Source organism: Lasioglossum baleicum, unplaced genomic scaffold, assembly GCF_051020765.1.
Source record: "Lasioglossum baleicum unplaced genomic scaffold, iyLasBale1 scaffold0800, whole genome shotgun sequence".
NCBI classification, from domain to species: domain Eukaryota; kingdom Metazoa; phylum Arthropoda; class Insecta; order Hymenoptera; family Halictidae; genus Lasioglossum; species Lasioglossum baleicum.
In genome coordinates this window covers 12,315-29,600 of record NW_027469859.1, presented here as the reverse complement: position 1 = coordinate 29,600, position 17,286 = coordinate 12,315, and the positions used below count along the sequence as shown (strand labels likewise).

At 43.4% G+C, this 17,286-nt stretch overlaps 4 protein-coding genes across 4 annotated transcripts; all 4 read left to right on the top strand.

Annotated features, from left to right (window-relative positions):
- Positions 1-488: 488 nt before the first annotated feature.
- LOC143220354 (uncharacterized) lies at positions 489-1,633 on the top strand. The gene has a single exon (XM_076446018.1). The coding sequence runs from the start codon at positions 489-491 to the stop codon at positions 1,554-1,556; it is 1,068 nt and encodes a 355-aa protein (XP_076302133.1). The 3' UTR covers positions 1,557-1,633.
- On the top strand, positions 1,559-4,215 carry LOC143220351 (uncharacterized). Its single transcript, XM_076446015.1, has one exon. It carries the CDS (start codon positions 1,673-1,675, stop codon positions 4,211-4,213), a length of 2,541 nt encoding a protein of 846 aa, XP_076302130.1. The 5' UTR covers positions 1,559-1,672; the 3' UTR covers positions 4,214-4,215.
- Positions 4,216-12,712: 8,497 nt separating this feature from the next.
- Positions 12,713-13,957, top strand: LOC143220353 (uncharacterized). Its single transcript, XM_076446017.1, has one exon. The coding sequence runs from the start codon at positions 12,713-12,715 to the stop codon at positions 13,955-13,957; it is 1,245 nt and encodes a 414-aa protein (XP_076302132.1).
- A 172-nt stretch (positions 13,958-14,129) lies between these two features.
- LOC143220352 (uncharacterized) lies at positions 14,130-15,994 on the top strand. Its single transcript, XM_076446016.1, has one exon. It carries the CDS (start codon positions 14,242-14,244, stop codon positions 15,247-15,249), a length of 1,008 nt encoding a protein of 335 aa, XP_076302131.1. The 5' UTR covers positions 14,130-14,241; the 3' UTR covers positions 15,250-15,994.
- The last annotated feature ends 1,292 nt before the right edge of the window (positions 15,995-17,286 follow it).

Genomic DNA, 17,286 nt, shown 5'->3' with positions numbered 1-17,286 from the left:
AATGTCACCGTCGAGAATACGGTTTATCGGATTTGATTCCGCCATTTTTACCGTTGAAAAGACGTATACTTCATTTACGTATTTGATTCAACCTTTTTTTTTTTTTTTTTAAAAAGAGAGAGATGCCTGTCCCAACGTTAAAAAGTTTGGCTTGGGTTCGCGTTATAAATTTGTATTTGGACGATAGTTTTCCCATTGAGCAGAAAACGTTGATAGTACGTTTAATGCGAAACGATGCAACGAGTCGCGTATGTTTCTTTTATACGAAAAGATTTAGTCAAGTCGTGGCGCGATGGCCCGCGATCGATTCGCCAGCAACGATACTGGATATCATCGAGACGGGCGAACGCCGCATCGTTGGATGCGAAGTGTAATTACGTTTTTGAGAACAGGAAATTTAACGGATGACATTAAATTGAAGTTGAAAAAATATTTTGTGCAACAAGATGATTCAAACGTTGAAAAAAATGTTAAGGTGTTTGACACGCATGTCGATGATGGTTAGAACTGTCGATGAGTATCGCGAATGGTCTCGCTCATACATCGAGTCTCTACAGTGCTGTATCAATTATCTAACATGTATGAAGGATGAATTGACGATGGGCGCGAGATTTAGTTTAGCATCGATCATGTGTCGCATGAAAAGTTTGAACGTTTCGTTGAGCTATAATATTTCACGGGTCGGTGGAGGTTTACGTGGTGTTGGTGCGAGAGCCTCGACGCTTCGTTCGGAGACTGTCGAGTCGGCGTTTAGCAATCGCATATCGACCGGTATCGTTATTAACATCGAACATATCGATCCGCGCAAATTTTTACAACACGCGAAACGGATGATTACGGGACGTGTCACGGAATTTTTGAACGCTCATTCGTCGTTGAAAGTGAACGTTAGGTTGGAGGCGGAATTTGTGCTGCGCGACGAGGTTTCGGTGAAAAGTTTCGGTACGCGAAACGTTGTGCTGTTTCGAACCAGTAATCTACGCCGATGGTACCTGAAGGACGTTGTGCCGCCGATTTTAGCATCGATGGAAGAGTTTCAAGAACGAGACAGCGGGTGGGCGTTATCGAAGATACTGCATCTGATAGTGAGCTGCAACAAATACCAGCCATTACAGGCCGGTTGCTGCGTTATCGTGCCTCGAAATATACAGTTGAAGAGAGCGATCGTGAACGTGATCAGCAACGATGAAGCATGCTTTTTTTGGGCGATAGTGGCGGGTCTCTATCCGGTAGAAAAAAATACATCACGTTTATCATCGTATCCTCGCTACCAGACGGTGCTTCGAACCGAAGGTTATACACTACCGATGCCGTTCAAAGACATTCGGAAATTCGAAAGAGAGAACGACATTTCCGTGAATGTGTTCGAATGGGTGGACAAGAGGTGTGTAACGCTTCATCTGACCGAGAAGAAACGGATGAGGCACGTCAACTTGTTGTTTCTACAGAATGAGGCGAAAACGCACGGTCATTACGTGTGTATACGAAATTTGCCACGATTGGTTTCGTCGCAGCTTAGCAAGCATAAGTGTATGAAGTATATTTGCGATCGGTAAGATTGTTTTTTTAATTCTTGAAAGCAAAGAGAGAGAAATGTTTTTTTTCTTTCAGATGTTTACAATATTTCTACACGCTGGAGAAATTAAACGTTCATACGATCGATTGTGAACGGATGAACGATTGCGCTCTGTCACTTCCAGTATCGGAAGAAGATAAGTGGTTGCAGTTTAAGAACTATGTGCACAAAGAACAGGCGCCGTTCGTTATCTACGCCGATTTGGAATGTCTGTTGGAGAAGCAGGAAGGACAAGGTCGTGGAGCACGCTCGCTGTATCAGCATCACCACGCGTTCAGCATAGGTTATTACATGCATTGCCGCTACGACTCTTCTTTGTGCGAGTATCGAGCTTGTCGCAAGGAAGAGGGATGTGCCGCGTGGTTCGCTGCAAAGTTGCATGATATAAGCAATAAATTACAGCCGATATTCGACAAAACGGTACCTATGGACGAACTAACTGAAAGACAGGAGTTAAATTTTCAGACGGCTACGCATTGTCATGTGTGCGAGCAGCCGTTCAGCAGTTCCGACACAAAAGTACACGATCATTGTCATTTTACGGGAGCGTATCGCGGTCCGGCGCATATCGCGTGTAATTTAGGTTATCAATCTTCGTACGTGATACCGGTGGTCTTTCACAATTTGTCCGGCTACGATGCGCATTTCATTATTAAAGAATTAGCAAACACGTTCGAGGGTAAGATAGCTGTGTTGCCGTTGACAAAAGAGCGGTACATCTCGTTCACGAAAGTTGTTGCGAATAAAGATGAAAAGAGAAATTATGCAAAGTTGTTGAAGTTTCGATTTATCGATTCCTTCAAGTTCTTGAATTCGAGTTTGGACAAGTTATCATCGTATCTGGGCAAAAACAAATTACGCGTTGTACGAAATCAATTTGATCATCTCAACGTCGACGATTTCAATCTCTTGACTAGAAAAGGCGTCTTTCCGTACGACTATCTGGCGTCGTACGACAAATTAAACGACACGTGTTTGCCGTCGCGCGAGGCATTTTACAATCAGCTTTGCGACAGGGGGATATCGGACGCCGATTACGTTCACGCGAGCACGGTTTGGTCGCGTTTCGCTATAAAAACGTTGGGACAGTACAGCGATTTGTATTTGAAATTGGATGTGTTGTTATTGGCTGATGTTTTCGAAAATTTCCGCGACGACTGTCTCGAGAACTATAAACTCGATCCGGCGCATTATTACACGCTTCCCGGTTTCGCGTGGGACGTGATGCTGAAAATGACTAAGATCGAATTGGAGTTGTTCACGGACGTGGACATGCTTTTATTCGTGGAGCGAGGAATACGCGGCGGATTGAGCCAATGTTCTCAGAGATATGCGTGTGCAAACAACAAGTATTTACCAAAATATGACTCCAGCAAACCGTCAACCTATCTAATGTATTTCGACGTTAACAATTTATACGGTTGGGCTATGTCGCAACCTCTACCGTACAGAGACTTTCGATGGGTGGAGGACATAGAGAATTTCAACGTTGAATCCGTTCCAATCGACAGCCCTGTAGGATACATTTTGGAGGTTGATTTAGAGTATCCTAGTGAAATTCACGATGCTCACGCGGATCTACCGTTCTGTCCGAGTCACGACACGGCGGCCGACTCGAGCCGGCAGAGAAAGTTGATGGCAACGCTTCGCGATAAGGAGCGATACGTTCTGCACTATCGGTATTTACAGCAAAGTTTAAAGCATAACCTAAAATTGAAGAAAATTTATCGAATTCTAGAGTTTCAACAATCGCGATGGTTGCACGGCTATATCGATTTGAACACGAAATTACGCGCCGAGGCGACTAACGATTTTTCTAAAAATTTGTTTAAATTAATGAACAACGCTGTGTTTGGAAAAACAATGGAGAACGTTCGAAATCACGTGAACGTGAAATTGCTTTCCCGATGGGACGGTCGATACGGTGTCGAGCAATTGATAGCCAGACCAAATTTTCACAGTTGTACCGTGTTTTCGGAGGATTTCGTCGCGATACAGCTAAACAAGCTGTTACTCAAATTCCACAAACCCATCTACATAGGCATGTCCGTATTGGATATATCAAAAACTCATTTGTACAGCTTTCATTACGAGTACATGTATCCCAATTTCCAACAAAATTGCAAGATTTTGTACACGGACACGGACAGTCTGATATACGAGATCGCTTGCGACGATGTGTATGAGACGATGAAACGTGATATCCATCGATACGATACAAGTAATTATGTCGAGAACAACGCGTACGGCGTTCCGATCGCGAACAAAAAGATGCTGGGATTAATGAAGGATGAGAACGGAGGCAAAATTATGACTGAGTTCGTGGGGCTTCGCGCGAAAATGTATGCTACTCGCGTGCGCGACGACGATGATACCTGCCGCGAAACGAAAAAAATCAAAGGCATTAGGACAAACGCCACAGCCAGAGATATAAGTTTTGAAGACTATGTCGAGTGTCTTCATAATCATACGGAAAAGAGCATTAACAATAAACGTATAATGTCGGTACAGCATCGGGTGTATTCCATAGCTGAAATGAAATTAGCGTTAAGTCCGTACGACGATAAACGGTATATCTGTGATAATTTGGTCACTACACTTCCTTGGGGACATTACAATATCGTTTCATTGCCATAAAAGGAAGTGTTGGGATGGAGATTGAAAAAAAACTTTGTTGACCGCTATCTGTAGCAAGGAAGTGGTATGTAGATTAATGGTTCTATAAAACAATGCAATCCGAGCGTCAGGCCGAATACTCGAGCAACCGCCACGAAAACGTTTACATCGTGAGAGAGTGAGACGGTGAAAAGTGTGGGTTTGAACGATGTTCAACCGTCGTCAGCTCGACAACTGTCAAAAAATTGACGAGTCTGTGAAAAGCCAAGATGATATGTAAGTAGAAAAAAGATATATAAAAAAAAAAATGTGAAAGAAATTTAGAAAGATGTCTGAAAAATTAATCTGCTGTAGATATTCTCAACCAGAACCGATCGATTTGTCAACTAGTTCCCAATCACGTTCCGTACGGATTTTGTGTAGAAGATATTCCATAGCTGGGAATTATTTCAAATATTTGGAACTTGGCATACGGATCGGAGAGGACATTTATGCGGAGCTGGCTATCGGTGATAGCCGTGGAAATGAACTTCTATTTTCAATTAAAACATGGAGAGAGTTGCTGCGCGCGAAACCGATTATTCAAAGCAATATGGAGCGCATAAAACTTGGTGATAATTTGACCTTGGAAATGGTTAATCTGAATGGACGGGAGCTAATTAAAATAGCGAACTCAACCATAAATATATATATTACTGAGAAAACTATGTGTAACATATACAATTTAGAATTTTGTATAGATAGTATGTATATAGGATTAGTAGACAACGTTCCGGACGTTGCTGCAAAATTTGCCGATTTCGTTGTTATTTCAAAAAATGTTAGAGTAAAAAATTTTATCAAAACAATTGTCGAGAGCCGGTCTTTCGATCAAAACTCGCTAATAGATTGTGAACTGGTGACTTTGGGCGCCGAGGTTATAGCGCTAGAAGCGTCTAAGCGATGTTAATTTCGCGAGATTTTTTTTTAAAAAATGAAAAATGTAAAACTGATTCAACATCATGTCGTCCAGGTTAACAGTCTCGTTCTTTATCATACTTTTGCATCATCTGTTACTGGTCTGAGTTTAATCACGTGATCACCACCTTACTTGATATGCACAGACTAGGATTTTTGAAGGAATTGCTCTTAAGATTCGAGAACTGACCTCTAGATGACAGAATTTTAATTCTGTGATCACTGCATGAAATTGCTCTTAAGATTCGAGATCTGACCTCTAGATAGCAGAATTTTAATTATGTGATCAGAGAATTGTTTTTCTAAAGTGATACAGGGAAAGGCTGTGTTACCTACGAAAATCGTGTTCGATCAGTTTGATATCATTGAAAAAAATGTAAGAGTGTTACTGAAGAATAGATCAGTTTTATATCATTTAATAGAATAAATGTATAAGAGTGTTACTGAAGAAGAAGAATGTTGAAAAATGTAAGAGTGTTACTGAAGAATACGTTAAAATAAAAAAAATTTATTATTGTATAAGAATTTCCTCTCTCTCTCTTTCAGGTCAGGGAAAAAAATTGAAGAATACGTTTTACACATTATTTATTAATAAAAATTACATGAAAAGATCTTTTATAAAAAAGTAGAAATCATATTTGAAGTTTTAAACTATAGCAGTTTTAGATATCCACGAATTATGCGACGCGTCCAACCCTAACCATTTTACATATATTTTATTTCCTTTTCTGCGCAATATTTTTTCAATTAAATATACGTCGGGGTATTTAGCCGCGTGTATCTCGTGTTCATAAAATCCGCCGGCGATAGGATTGTCCTTTGAATCGATCAAGAGGTACGTGACAGGATTCGTTCGTTTCACCGTGATGATCTTAAATATTTCCGTCGACCAGTTCGGCGTGTATCCTTTGTCGAACAGAGTTTTGAATTTGCTGACGCGCACGCGATCGCCCACCTTGAATTTGGCGGGACCGGCAATCTTCACGTTGCTGTACACGGTGGACAGAAGATGCTCAGCATTTTTACGGTTCACATCCGCGGGGCGCATACGGGTGGTACGGTGTTTTCGATTATTGTAGTCCTCGATCAGCGTGGGAAGCGCATCGATCCAACGATATTTTCCGCTCAACGAGAAATATTTCCACATGCTGTTCTTCAACGTGCGGTTGAAACGTTCTACGACGGAAGCTTTCATAGCGCTGAAGGTCGAGTAATGACGGATGTTGTGGTTTCTCAGATATTCTTGGAACTGTGCGTTGTAGAATTCCTTGCCCATGTCGGTCTGCAAGTTGTTCGGAGCTCTGCCATCCTTCTTCAACGCGGACGCGAAAGCTTTACACACATCGCTCGCATTTTTACTCTTCAAAGGAACCGCCCACGCGTATTTGCTAAACACATCGATTATCGTAAGAATGTATCGATGTCCCCGATTATCTCGCGCATATTGCTGAACTTCGACGATATCAGCTTGCCAAAGATCATCGAATCCTCGCACGATCACCCGTCTACGCGGGAAGAAACGTCTCGCCGGGGCGTGCAGCTCTTCTACCAATTTCACTTTTTCTTTACTCATCGCCGATTAGTCTCTTTTCAATCGATTCTTTCCAGTCCTCGAAGCGTCGATGCACTCGACTATCTAGCTCGTCGAAAGCTGCGCGTATCATTTCTTGTTGCTGCTCCTCGATACGTCGCATTTGCACATATATTTCTTCGAATTTCTCGTTTAAACTTTTCTTGAAATCTTCAAATTTCCCAGTTATATTTCCCTCTCCCGTCAGCTCGGCCAATCTCTTGTGCATGCTCTCTCTATGCATTTCAAATCTCTTATCCAATTCCTGACCGGTTTCATAACCGCCAGTTGCGAATTTTTGTTGCATATCCGCCACATTGTTTTCAAGAAGCATCAACTTTCCCTGGCTCAACTTGTCCGCGTTCACCGTGTCCTTCACATCACTGATTTTACCAAGCAGCGTATTCTTCAAGTTTAATAGTATTCTTTCCAACTTGTTGTCGATTTTATGTTCCACGGCTGAAAGTCTATCGCTGAGTTTATCGGAAAATTTCGCAACAGCGTCCAATTTTTCATGATCCACCCTCTGCTCGTACTTCAATACTTCGATCAACCTGTCCTCGAGCTCGATAAATTTTTCACGGAGAATTCCACCATAATTATGCTCTATCTTCGTTTCAAACTCCGACAGCTTTTCTTGATTCTGTTGCATGCATTCCTCAATGTCTTTCAGTTTCGCCACCATCGATTTATCGGCGAGCTCGTTGTCCGTTACGATTTCATGGATGTGCTCGATCTTGTCTCGCGTGTCGTGAATATCCTCGGCGCTCTTATTAAATTCGTCTGCAAACACTTTTCTCAACAAATCGATCGTCTTATCGACGTAGAGTTTCGTTGCCGAATCGTTCTCGTCGGTTGGTGTCCCCAAATTTTTAATACGTTGAGATTTCGCATCGAAAAATTCGTTGTTGCTAGCCATCGCTTTGCTGCTGGCGACAAGATCATCCACGTAGCCTTTCGTTGCCGCGTCAGTCTTCTTAGCGGGGGCTTTCACATTTTGGATAGATAGAAACTCCGCATCGAAGTACGCGTCTTTTTTATCCGTCATGATCACAGCGTGTTTACGTATCGAGCTTAAAAGATCCAACAACAATCTATTGAACGGGATGGGATTGTTCGCTTCCTTGCAATCGAAATTCCGTTCTTCCTTGCCGATATTCGACGTAACGTCCCGAATAACTTTTCTTATAAGTTCGTAGGATGATTTGTTAATGCTCATCGTGATGAGATAGAGAGAGAGAGAGTACGACGTTTCCTTCTTGAATTGCCACCACGCAATGACATGATTCTCACTCTCTCTCTCGCTCCTTCTAGGGAGGTGGTGGTGGGGAGATGCCATTGTTATATTTTAGAACTTTCTTAGAAATCTTGAAATGAGACCTGGGAGGGGGAACCTCTGATCTAGACTTACCACACAGTACTTGTTCTCGCTACCTAGATATGGAATCGAGCTCTCACTGCTTTGTCCAGTTTCTTCGTGATTTCTGACCTAAACGTTTCGTTAGAGGTGTTCAGGTCTTTGTTCAGTTTCTTCGTGATCTCGGACTTCAACGTTCCTTCGGATGTTTTCAGTTTTTTGTCCAGTCTCGTCACATTGTCCAACACGTATATTTCCACCTTTGATTTAACATATTCGTCACCGCGTTTTACAATGTCATCGACGTACGATTTGGTCGTCGCGTGATCGTTTGCGGTGGGATACGCCACACGCTCGATCCCAGCTCCATTCGCATCGTACAAATTAGCGTTGTTCAAACATATTGCGTTATCGTGTACATATTTTTGTAACGAATAGAAAGGAACATCCAACTTTCGCTTGTTCGTTTCACGAAACGATGTACCAAATTTGTTGACATACATTTTTTTAGACTTCTTCGACCGCCTGATATGCTGTTTCCTGCGAAATACCTTATCTCTTGCTACCTTGTGGTTTTCCTACCGTCACCAACTCGTACAACTGCTTTTCGATCCGTAGTATTTGTTGATATATCTCGTCCAGTTTCGTCTCCAGATGATGAAATCTCAGGTTCCAGTTTTCACCGTCGTCTTCTCCTCCCGAGGATATCGTTTGATTCGTTTCGCAGCAATTCAAACGAACGCGCATTTTATCCAGCCGCAACAATGCCACAATTTTATCGACTGACATGTCGTCAACTCGTAAACTTTAATTTATAATTAAACCAGCCTCGCGAAGTTCCTCGATTATCGACATTATTTCGTTGTTATGCCCCGAATGGCCAGCGTTCCTCGAAGCCGTCAACAATCTCAGACGATCGACGAGTTCGTTCGGATCGTCCCAATGCACGTAATCGATTGGATGGTCGGTCACGCGCATAAAAGTTGGAAGCTGAATACCCCTTCCACTTGGCGACGAAAACAACGGTTTTATAATTTTTCTATACTTGAAACCTTTGTTTCCCATTATCTGATTCCCGCGTCGATGCGCTTGTGTAATAACGAGAATTCTTTTGTACGCGTTCTTATCATCCTCGGTGCACGCCTGCTCGTCGGGTACTTTATTGAATATCAATTCGTAAAGACCGCGAGTCCCTCTGTACCGTAGCCCTCTAATGATGATATCATCGTTGTTGGCCACCTCAAACGTTGAATTTCCCAGCATCAGCTTATCGTCCTGCAGATATACTCCGTACACGTTGTCGGAATTTTTCGTTGGGCCGGTAAAAAATTTTTGTAAATATTCGCGCGCCAAAGGTCCGAAATTCTCGGATAGCTGTTGATTTTCCTCGTGATGAATTTCAGGATTTTCAAAAATATTACGCATAGAAGATTCCAAAGATGGAGTGCGCGGTGATTGGAAGGTATCCTCCTCCTCCTGTCGCGGTACCATCATCGGCTCGTCGTCATCGTCGTCGTCGTCGTCGTCGTCAACATATATATTTCTCGAACTGACTTTGTCATTCTTTTTCTTCTTTATTCTTCTTCTTTTTTTCATAATGGACGACGGCGTTCCCTTAATATCCGAGAATCTTCTTTTTTTTCGCAATGGAGACTCCTTAATGTCGTCGAACACGTTGTCGTCGTCGCTCGGTTCGGCGGTAGCTGTATTTTTAACTAACTGTTTCAACGGTTCGACGATCGGTTGTAAATTTGCTTGCAAATTCTCCTGGGTAGCCATTTTCCCAACTTTCAACGCTAAATACTTTTTCCGTATGGTATCGCTGGTCTTCGCTATTTCGTTCGCGATCGAAGCTCGCAGCTTCTTCTCCTTCGACGGCATATCGGAACTCCTCTTCTTCTCTTTCGACGACATATCGGAGCTCCTCTTCTTCGATGACATATCGGAGATGTGACTCCAACGGCTCTTATCGAGCAAATGTGTCCGTTACAGTACGACAAACTCGTTAAATCCGCGTCTGTAACGACCTCGACTGACAGGACTGTCTTTATCGATTACGAGAAATCCATACCTCTTTCGCCAACAATTCATGCATAACGCGCTAAACGTTTCGAACGGCATATCGGTATTTACATGATCCTGATGAACGTGTCGCAGGTTCATGGCATCTTGTTTAAACAGAATCAGCAGATTAGCATTGTCGCGAATTAAATGTTTAGGTATTCTCGCATACGACTGTCCCAGGTAAAAGCAATCGACGTGCGAATGTCTACCCATCGCGAAATATTCTCGCATGATATCTTGCTCATCGCACGCCACATCGTCGAAGATGAATATCGAATCGGGCCGTGCTTCTGCGGGAGGGATTACGTCAACGTTGTCAGCAAACGCGAAGTAGCCCACATCCTTCCCCACGGATGAGAACAGTCTGCTCAAGTATTGGTATTTTGGCTGGCGCAACGATTTCGAGTACACGTATACATTGGCGAATCGTAATCCGTTCGCGCTCTCCAACAGGCTAATCATAACGTTCGTTTTACCACATCCTGACGGACCGCTTATCACACATCGTACATTACCGGGTAACAATGATCCATGTTTTCGCATCGCCTCGGAGTGATCGTCGAACGCGCGACGCGTCGGAACACGAATATCCAAAGATTGCTTTACGAAACGCATGCTTCGATTGATTCGATGGGTGGTGGGTAGTATTTATACGAGAGCTCGAACATTGTTGGTATCAGTCCCCCTCCGACCCTCGTGAAAAAAGGATTCGTGTTCTTTTTTTTAAAAACAGTTTATGCCGCGCCTCGGTAAGGGGCTTTTAAACAGAGCTGTAAACGCGTTACCGTTCGAATTGCATATACCTAGTTATCAATTCTGCGGTCCTGGTACGAAACTGCGTGCACGATTAGCCCGTGGGGACCGTGGAATAAATCCGTTGGACGCTGCCTGTCGCGAGCACGACATAGCGTATTCGCTGCACAAGGATCTGGGTGATCGTCACGTGGCCGACAATATTTTGGCGGATCGAGCGCTACAGCGCATAAAGTCCGGAGACGCTTCGTTCGGAGAGAAGGTGTCTGCGGCTGCTGTGTTGGCAGCCATGAAAGCTAAAACGAAATTAGGCATGGGCCTAAAGAAACGCGAGAAAAGGCGAAGAAAACGAATTCTCCCAATCGCCAAACGCGGTGGTTTTCTACCGCTGCTGTTGCCCGCTTTGTCAGCTATCGGAGCATTGACGGGCGGCGCCGCGGGAGTAGTAAAAGCTATAAACGCCGCGAAAGCCGCGAAGAAACAATTGCAAGAAGCCGAGCGACACAATCGCACCATGGAGGGTCGCGGGTTACGTCTCGCGCCGTATACGCGTGGAGAAGGCTTGAGGAAGGTTAAGACAAAAAAAAAAAAAGAAAGACAACACGACGACGGACGTCGAATTGACGACAGCGTGTGAAAGATTACCACATTTTCGCGGGGTTTTTATGCGTGACAATTTGCCGGAACGCGCATGGGTAAACGAGCGAGGTATCGTCAATCTAGATAATAGTCGCGGACCCGGAACGCACTGGGTTGCATACATAAAACACGGCTCGCGTGTCAAATACTTCGATAGTTTTGGGAATCTTCGCCCGCCGGTCGAGTTGATTCGCTACTTTGGCGCGTACGCGACAATCTCGTATAATCACAGACGTTTTCAAAACTACGACGAAAGCGTGTGCGGACAACTGTGTGTGAAATTTCTCCGCGAGTCGTAAAGATGCAAAGGTCATTCACGTTCACGTTGTCGGGAAGAAGCAGCATTCTGTCGTCTCAGCACTTTCCACCTATAAATCTGGACAACGACGAATACGAGCTGGGATTGCTCGATTTGCAAACTTATTACACGATACCGAACATCAGCGCTAGCATCGGTAACAATCTATTCTACTTCGGCGACAGAGACGAAGAGATCATCATCCCCGACGGCTCGTACGAATTGGAAGCGATAAACGCGTACTTGAGGCATGAAATACGCACGCGATATCCTCTCAAAGATGCCGATAATGAATATCCGCTGGTCCTGCAGGCTAACAACAACACCATGAAAAGCGAAATTATCAGCAAGTTTCGGATAAACTTTGCGAAGCCTCACAGCGTGGGGTCCATTCTGGGATTTTCCGCGAACCGCGTTTTATCGCCGAACACGTGGCACGCATCGAACGCGCCTGTGAATATCATTAACGTGAACATCATTCGAGTAGAATGTAACGTAACCACCGGATCGTACGACAACGGCAAACTCGTTCACACGATACATGAGTTCGCGCCCAAGGTACCGCCGGGGTATAAATTGTCCGAAACGCCCACGCGAGTCATTTACCTTCCAATCGTTGTGCGAGCAATCGATGATTTAACGATTCGCATCGTGGACCAAGCCGGACGTTTGATCGATTTTCGCGGTGAAGAAATCACGGTACGACTACACATGCGACGAAGCAATGTTAATTCATAACAATACGACCTTGAAGAAGAACACATCAATTCATAAGAAACCAAACGAGTGTAAAAAACTGACCGCGAGAAACGCAGAGTATCTGAAATCTTTGGGATTCGTTGTTAAAAACAAGTGAAAGAGGAAAAAAGTGTTTTTTTCACCATGTTCGAGGACATTTTGAGCATCTCCGAAGCGCCGATCTTCGACAATCGAATAACGAAGATCGAGCTGCACACATACAATCCATATGCCAACACAACGTTTGAAAACAACGATGAGATACGCATACCAATTCAACAGCAAGACTTGTACACGCTCCCGTGCAGAAGCTTCCTATACGTCGAGGGAAAACTTAGTTTGCCTGGGAAACTTGAATTACCAGCGGGATCAACAATCGAATCGGCGGCTCTCGATAACAATGCCGTTGCGTTTATGTTCGAGGAAATACGCTACGAATTGAACGGCGTTGAAATCGATCGGTCCAGAAATCCTGGTACTACAACGACTCTGAAGAACTACGTGAGCCTGTCCACGACGAGAAGCAGCGCGTTATCCAACGCGGGCTGGACGCATAACACCGAGGCGCAGAGGAAAACCGCGACAACCACAGCGGCGATAAACTTCAACTTTTGCATACCTATGAGCATGTTATTGGGCTTCTGCGAAGACTACAAACGCGTTGTAATAAACGCCCGCCACGAATTGATTTTAATTCGCTCGCGTACCAACACAAACGCGTTGTACAGTTCTTCCGAAAATGCGAAACCCGTTCTGGATCTATACAAAATTCAATGGCGAATGCCACACGTCACGTTGGATGAAATAAATAAACTGTCGATGTTACGTATTCTGGGCAACGACAAGCCGATCGATATGAGCTTTCGATCATGGGAACTGTACGAGTATCCTCTGCTCCAGGCGACTACGAAGCACACATGGGCCATAAAAACAGCTCCGCAAATGGAAAAACCGCGATACGTGATATTCGCTTTACAAACCGCGCGAAAGAATAATTTAACGAAAACAGCTACGCATTTCGATCATTGCGCATTAGCCAATATTCGGCTCTACTTGAATTCGGAAACCTATCCGTACGATGATCTAAATGTTGATTTCGAAAAAGACAAATACGCGCTGCTCTACGATATGTATACAAAATTCCAAGAATCATACTATGGAAACGGCGAGGCGCTACTCAACGTCATAGATTTCCTGAAATACGGTCCATTCATCGTTCTCGATTGTTCTCGGCAAAACGAAGCGCTGAAAAATGCCACGATCGACGTGCGAATCGAATTCGAATGTCGAGCCAACATTGCCCCCTCGACAACCGCATACTGCTTGATGATACACGACTGCATCGTGGAGTACAATCCATTGACGAACATTGTGCGAAAAATTATTTAAACTACCGTTAACAATATTTTAATCGAATAAATGTGAAAATGAATCTTTTAATAAATAAACAATGGAAAAACATCTTTTTATTAATCGAATAAACAAAAAATCTCCTCCATATTTATTTTCACACCGATAAGTATAGTGGTGGGGGTATTATATATACTATAGATGACTCTCTCCCACAGTCGTCGTTATTCAGCGAACGTGTGATCTTCGCTCCATTTCACGGTAAGTACAATTTTTATTTTATACAGAAATCAATCATTGGTTAGAAAACATTTTTTATTTAGATGGCTCAAATCACCCAAATCATTGACATGGATGGATTCATTGTCGAGAGAAAATTTTTATGCAAAGAATTAGCCATTATCAATGTTTACGACGGCTCGTTCGAACTCGCTGAATTTCGTTTGGGAATAAACTTTCATCGTTTATCAGATGCTGACAAAAAGTCGACACGGTACGTAAGCAATTTTGTACACGGGATTCCATTTATCGATTTCGGCTATGAAAAATATCAACAGAACGACGTGTTCGATGTTATACGCAATTTTGTGCGCGATCACGCGAATCCCGTCGTAGCGTACAAAGGTGGGTGTTTCGAGAGAGACATCCTTCGAAAATTAGAAATAAACTCGATAAATTTGGAAAATTTAGGATGTCCAAAATACGATGTATTAGTCCACGATCCCATGTACCGAACTGCTCACGTACCGTGTAAACTTCACTGTTGGACAAAACGCTCTTCAAAACCGTACCATTGCTGTCTGCGCGAAGTGCAAACATTTCGAGCATGGCTAAACAATTATATAAAAAAACGTAACTCACTTCTTTCACCCAGCGTTTTAAAAAAAAAAATGATTGAGATACCGGACCCCACACCTGATTTGCGTCTCGAGCGCGACAGACTCCAAACTTTCCGTTCATGGCGTTATTCACACATCGTCAAACCTGAAGACCTCGCAGCCGCAGGATTTTTCTCCTTGTGCGACGAAGATCTCGTCAAATGCTTCGAATGTGGTATAATGCTGCATCGATGGAAAGATGGCGACGTTCCCATGAATGAGCACCGCATCTGGTCCAGATGCTGCGGATACGTTCACGGGGCGAACTGTGGTAACGTACCGATCGGAGCTAACCCTAGCGCAATAACGCCACAACCGAGAGGGATAGACGTGTGCGGATACCAGGTAAAAAAAATTTTTTTTAAAAGAAAATTAATTAAGAAATGTTTTTATAAATTAAAAAAATATTTATTTAGGAAGACACCCAGAAACCACGTATGCACAGATTTTTGAGAGAAATGCAGCAGCAAACTAGCAGTCCGGACCACTGAAAGAAAAAAACATTATTTTTAATATTTAATCTTGTATTGTAAAAAAATAAATAATACTTGCCACTCAAATAACGTTGCAATTGATGTAACGAACTCCCCATCCCACTCCTCCACCTCCTCGCGACAGCGACGCATATTTAATCGCCAACCGCGAATAAACATGCACCGTTCGTAGTTTGTATCAAATGTCTGTAAGATAAACGTACAGTGTAAATTTTGTTTGAAAAATATATTTCACGATAACACAGTGATGAACACACGATACTTACCAGCACGCTCAACAGCTCGTTTAATGACAGATTTTTGTCAACGACCACGAAACGTGGCTCTCCTGGCACCATTATACTCAACATGATTGCAAACTGAAAATGCATTTGACCGTCGCCTCCTTTTAAACACCGGTAGAAAACGCGAGATTAAATGCGGAAGGAAATGCAAAACCATAAGAGAAAGATCGTTACAATAGGACCTTTCTCACTGTTTTATGAAACAGCGCGATAATTACGTCTTGCAGCTGCACAAAACAGCGGTTTAGATTTTAAGCATAATTAAAAACGCAAGATTAAATGCTGAAGTAAAACCATAAGAGAGATCGCTACAATAAAACCTCTCTCTGTTTTTGATAAAACAGAGCTATAATTGCATCGAATCTCTCTCTTACAGTTTTTAACTTGGTAGAAAATAATCAGAGGATACCTCTTCTACAATCATATACTCCTAAGAGAAAAAAAGTCTATACCAATTTGGCGTGGTTCCAGTCCAATTTAGTCTCATAGCAGTCAGGCGATATGTCGTTTGGCTTCAACAAGGTCAATGAACCACACAGTGACTGCAGCTCAACTGACACAGAACTGCAAAACTGCAATGCTCCGCGCTTAACTATCGAGAGCGGAACCTGTTTGTGGTGCATCATAACTCCTTGCAGAGTAATCCCACTCTGCGTCTCTCCCTCCACTAATCGGATCGGGTTCTTCTTACTATCTCCGTGGTACAGTAAATCACCCTCGATGATAATAACTGGGTCATATGATACATGTTTGTAAAAGCGACACTGACTGCCGAATTCACCAATTGAAAAACATAGATCTTGGCGCATCAGAACCCCTTCCCATAACGCAGCGCATCCGCTACTGGCAAATGCCGGAACTTTCTCTTGCGCAGTCTTGGTTACTCCTTGGGTGCAACTGCCAGCGCACTCATTTCCTCTATGGACAAGCTGACTCTGGCCACCCCCCCAACACGCCCAATCAACCTTGGCGCATGTTAGTTTGGTCTTAAAGGGAACTGTCTTTTCAAAACGATACAAGTGCCTCTTCTGTATTGAGGTCACATGTAGCATGCCTCCGCTGACGGACACGCACTGTCCACTCTGGATCTTGAATTCAGCCCTATATCCACTATTAGTTGAAATGGTATCCAAAACAGACTCAGTAGCCACTATGTTATCAACATTACACAAAGCTTTAGCTGCGGCCACGTGGTACACAGCCCACAGACTGAGTGCCAAGCCAGAAGCTGACGGGCTTATAACTAACCCAATTATCATAAGCAAAGGCAAAGCCAACTGATAATTCAACCCCAGCATTGTGTGGTATAAGTTGACCAATCCTAAGTACACACTTTCCACGGCAGCCACTGACTTCATGGAACAAGCACAGTGCTTATCCACGAAAACCAGGCTAGTCGGCGTTGCTGGTCCTCTTCCTCCACAGCAAGTAGCGAAATTGTACGTATTTTGGCAAACAAACTCCTTGTTTCCAATGTCAATGACCGTGTGGTGTTGGTATATGACGATGCTTTTAATGTCCATTGCCTTGTTCCGGTAAAGCTCATCAACACAAGTAGTCTCCCAAAAGACGTCCATATATGGTGTTATACAAGACAGGCATAGAGGTTGATTGGTGAAGCTTTCATATAATTCGGTGTAATCAAAACATCCCAAAGAGCAAGACTCGTTTCCATCAAGCATTGCTAGACCGTACTTGCCGTTGCTGCTCTT

Bases quoted from the DNA above. Each gene is read 5' to 3' on its own strand.
- LOC143220354 (XM_076446018.1), top strand. From the start codon at position 489: ATGTCGATGATGGTTAGAACTGTCGATGAGTATCGCGAATGGTCTCGC.
- LOC143220351 (XM_076446015.1), top strand. From the start codon at position 1,673: ATGAACGATTGCGCTCTGTCACTTCCAGTATCGGAAGAAGATAAGTGG.
- LOC143220353 (XM_076446017.1), top strand. From the start codon at position 12,713: ATGTTCGAGGACATTTTGAGCATCTCCGAAGCGCCGATCTTCGACAAT.
- LOC143220352 (XM_076446016.1), top strand. From the start codon at position 14,242: ATGGCTCAAATCACCCAAATCATTGACATGGATGGATTCATTGTCGAG.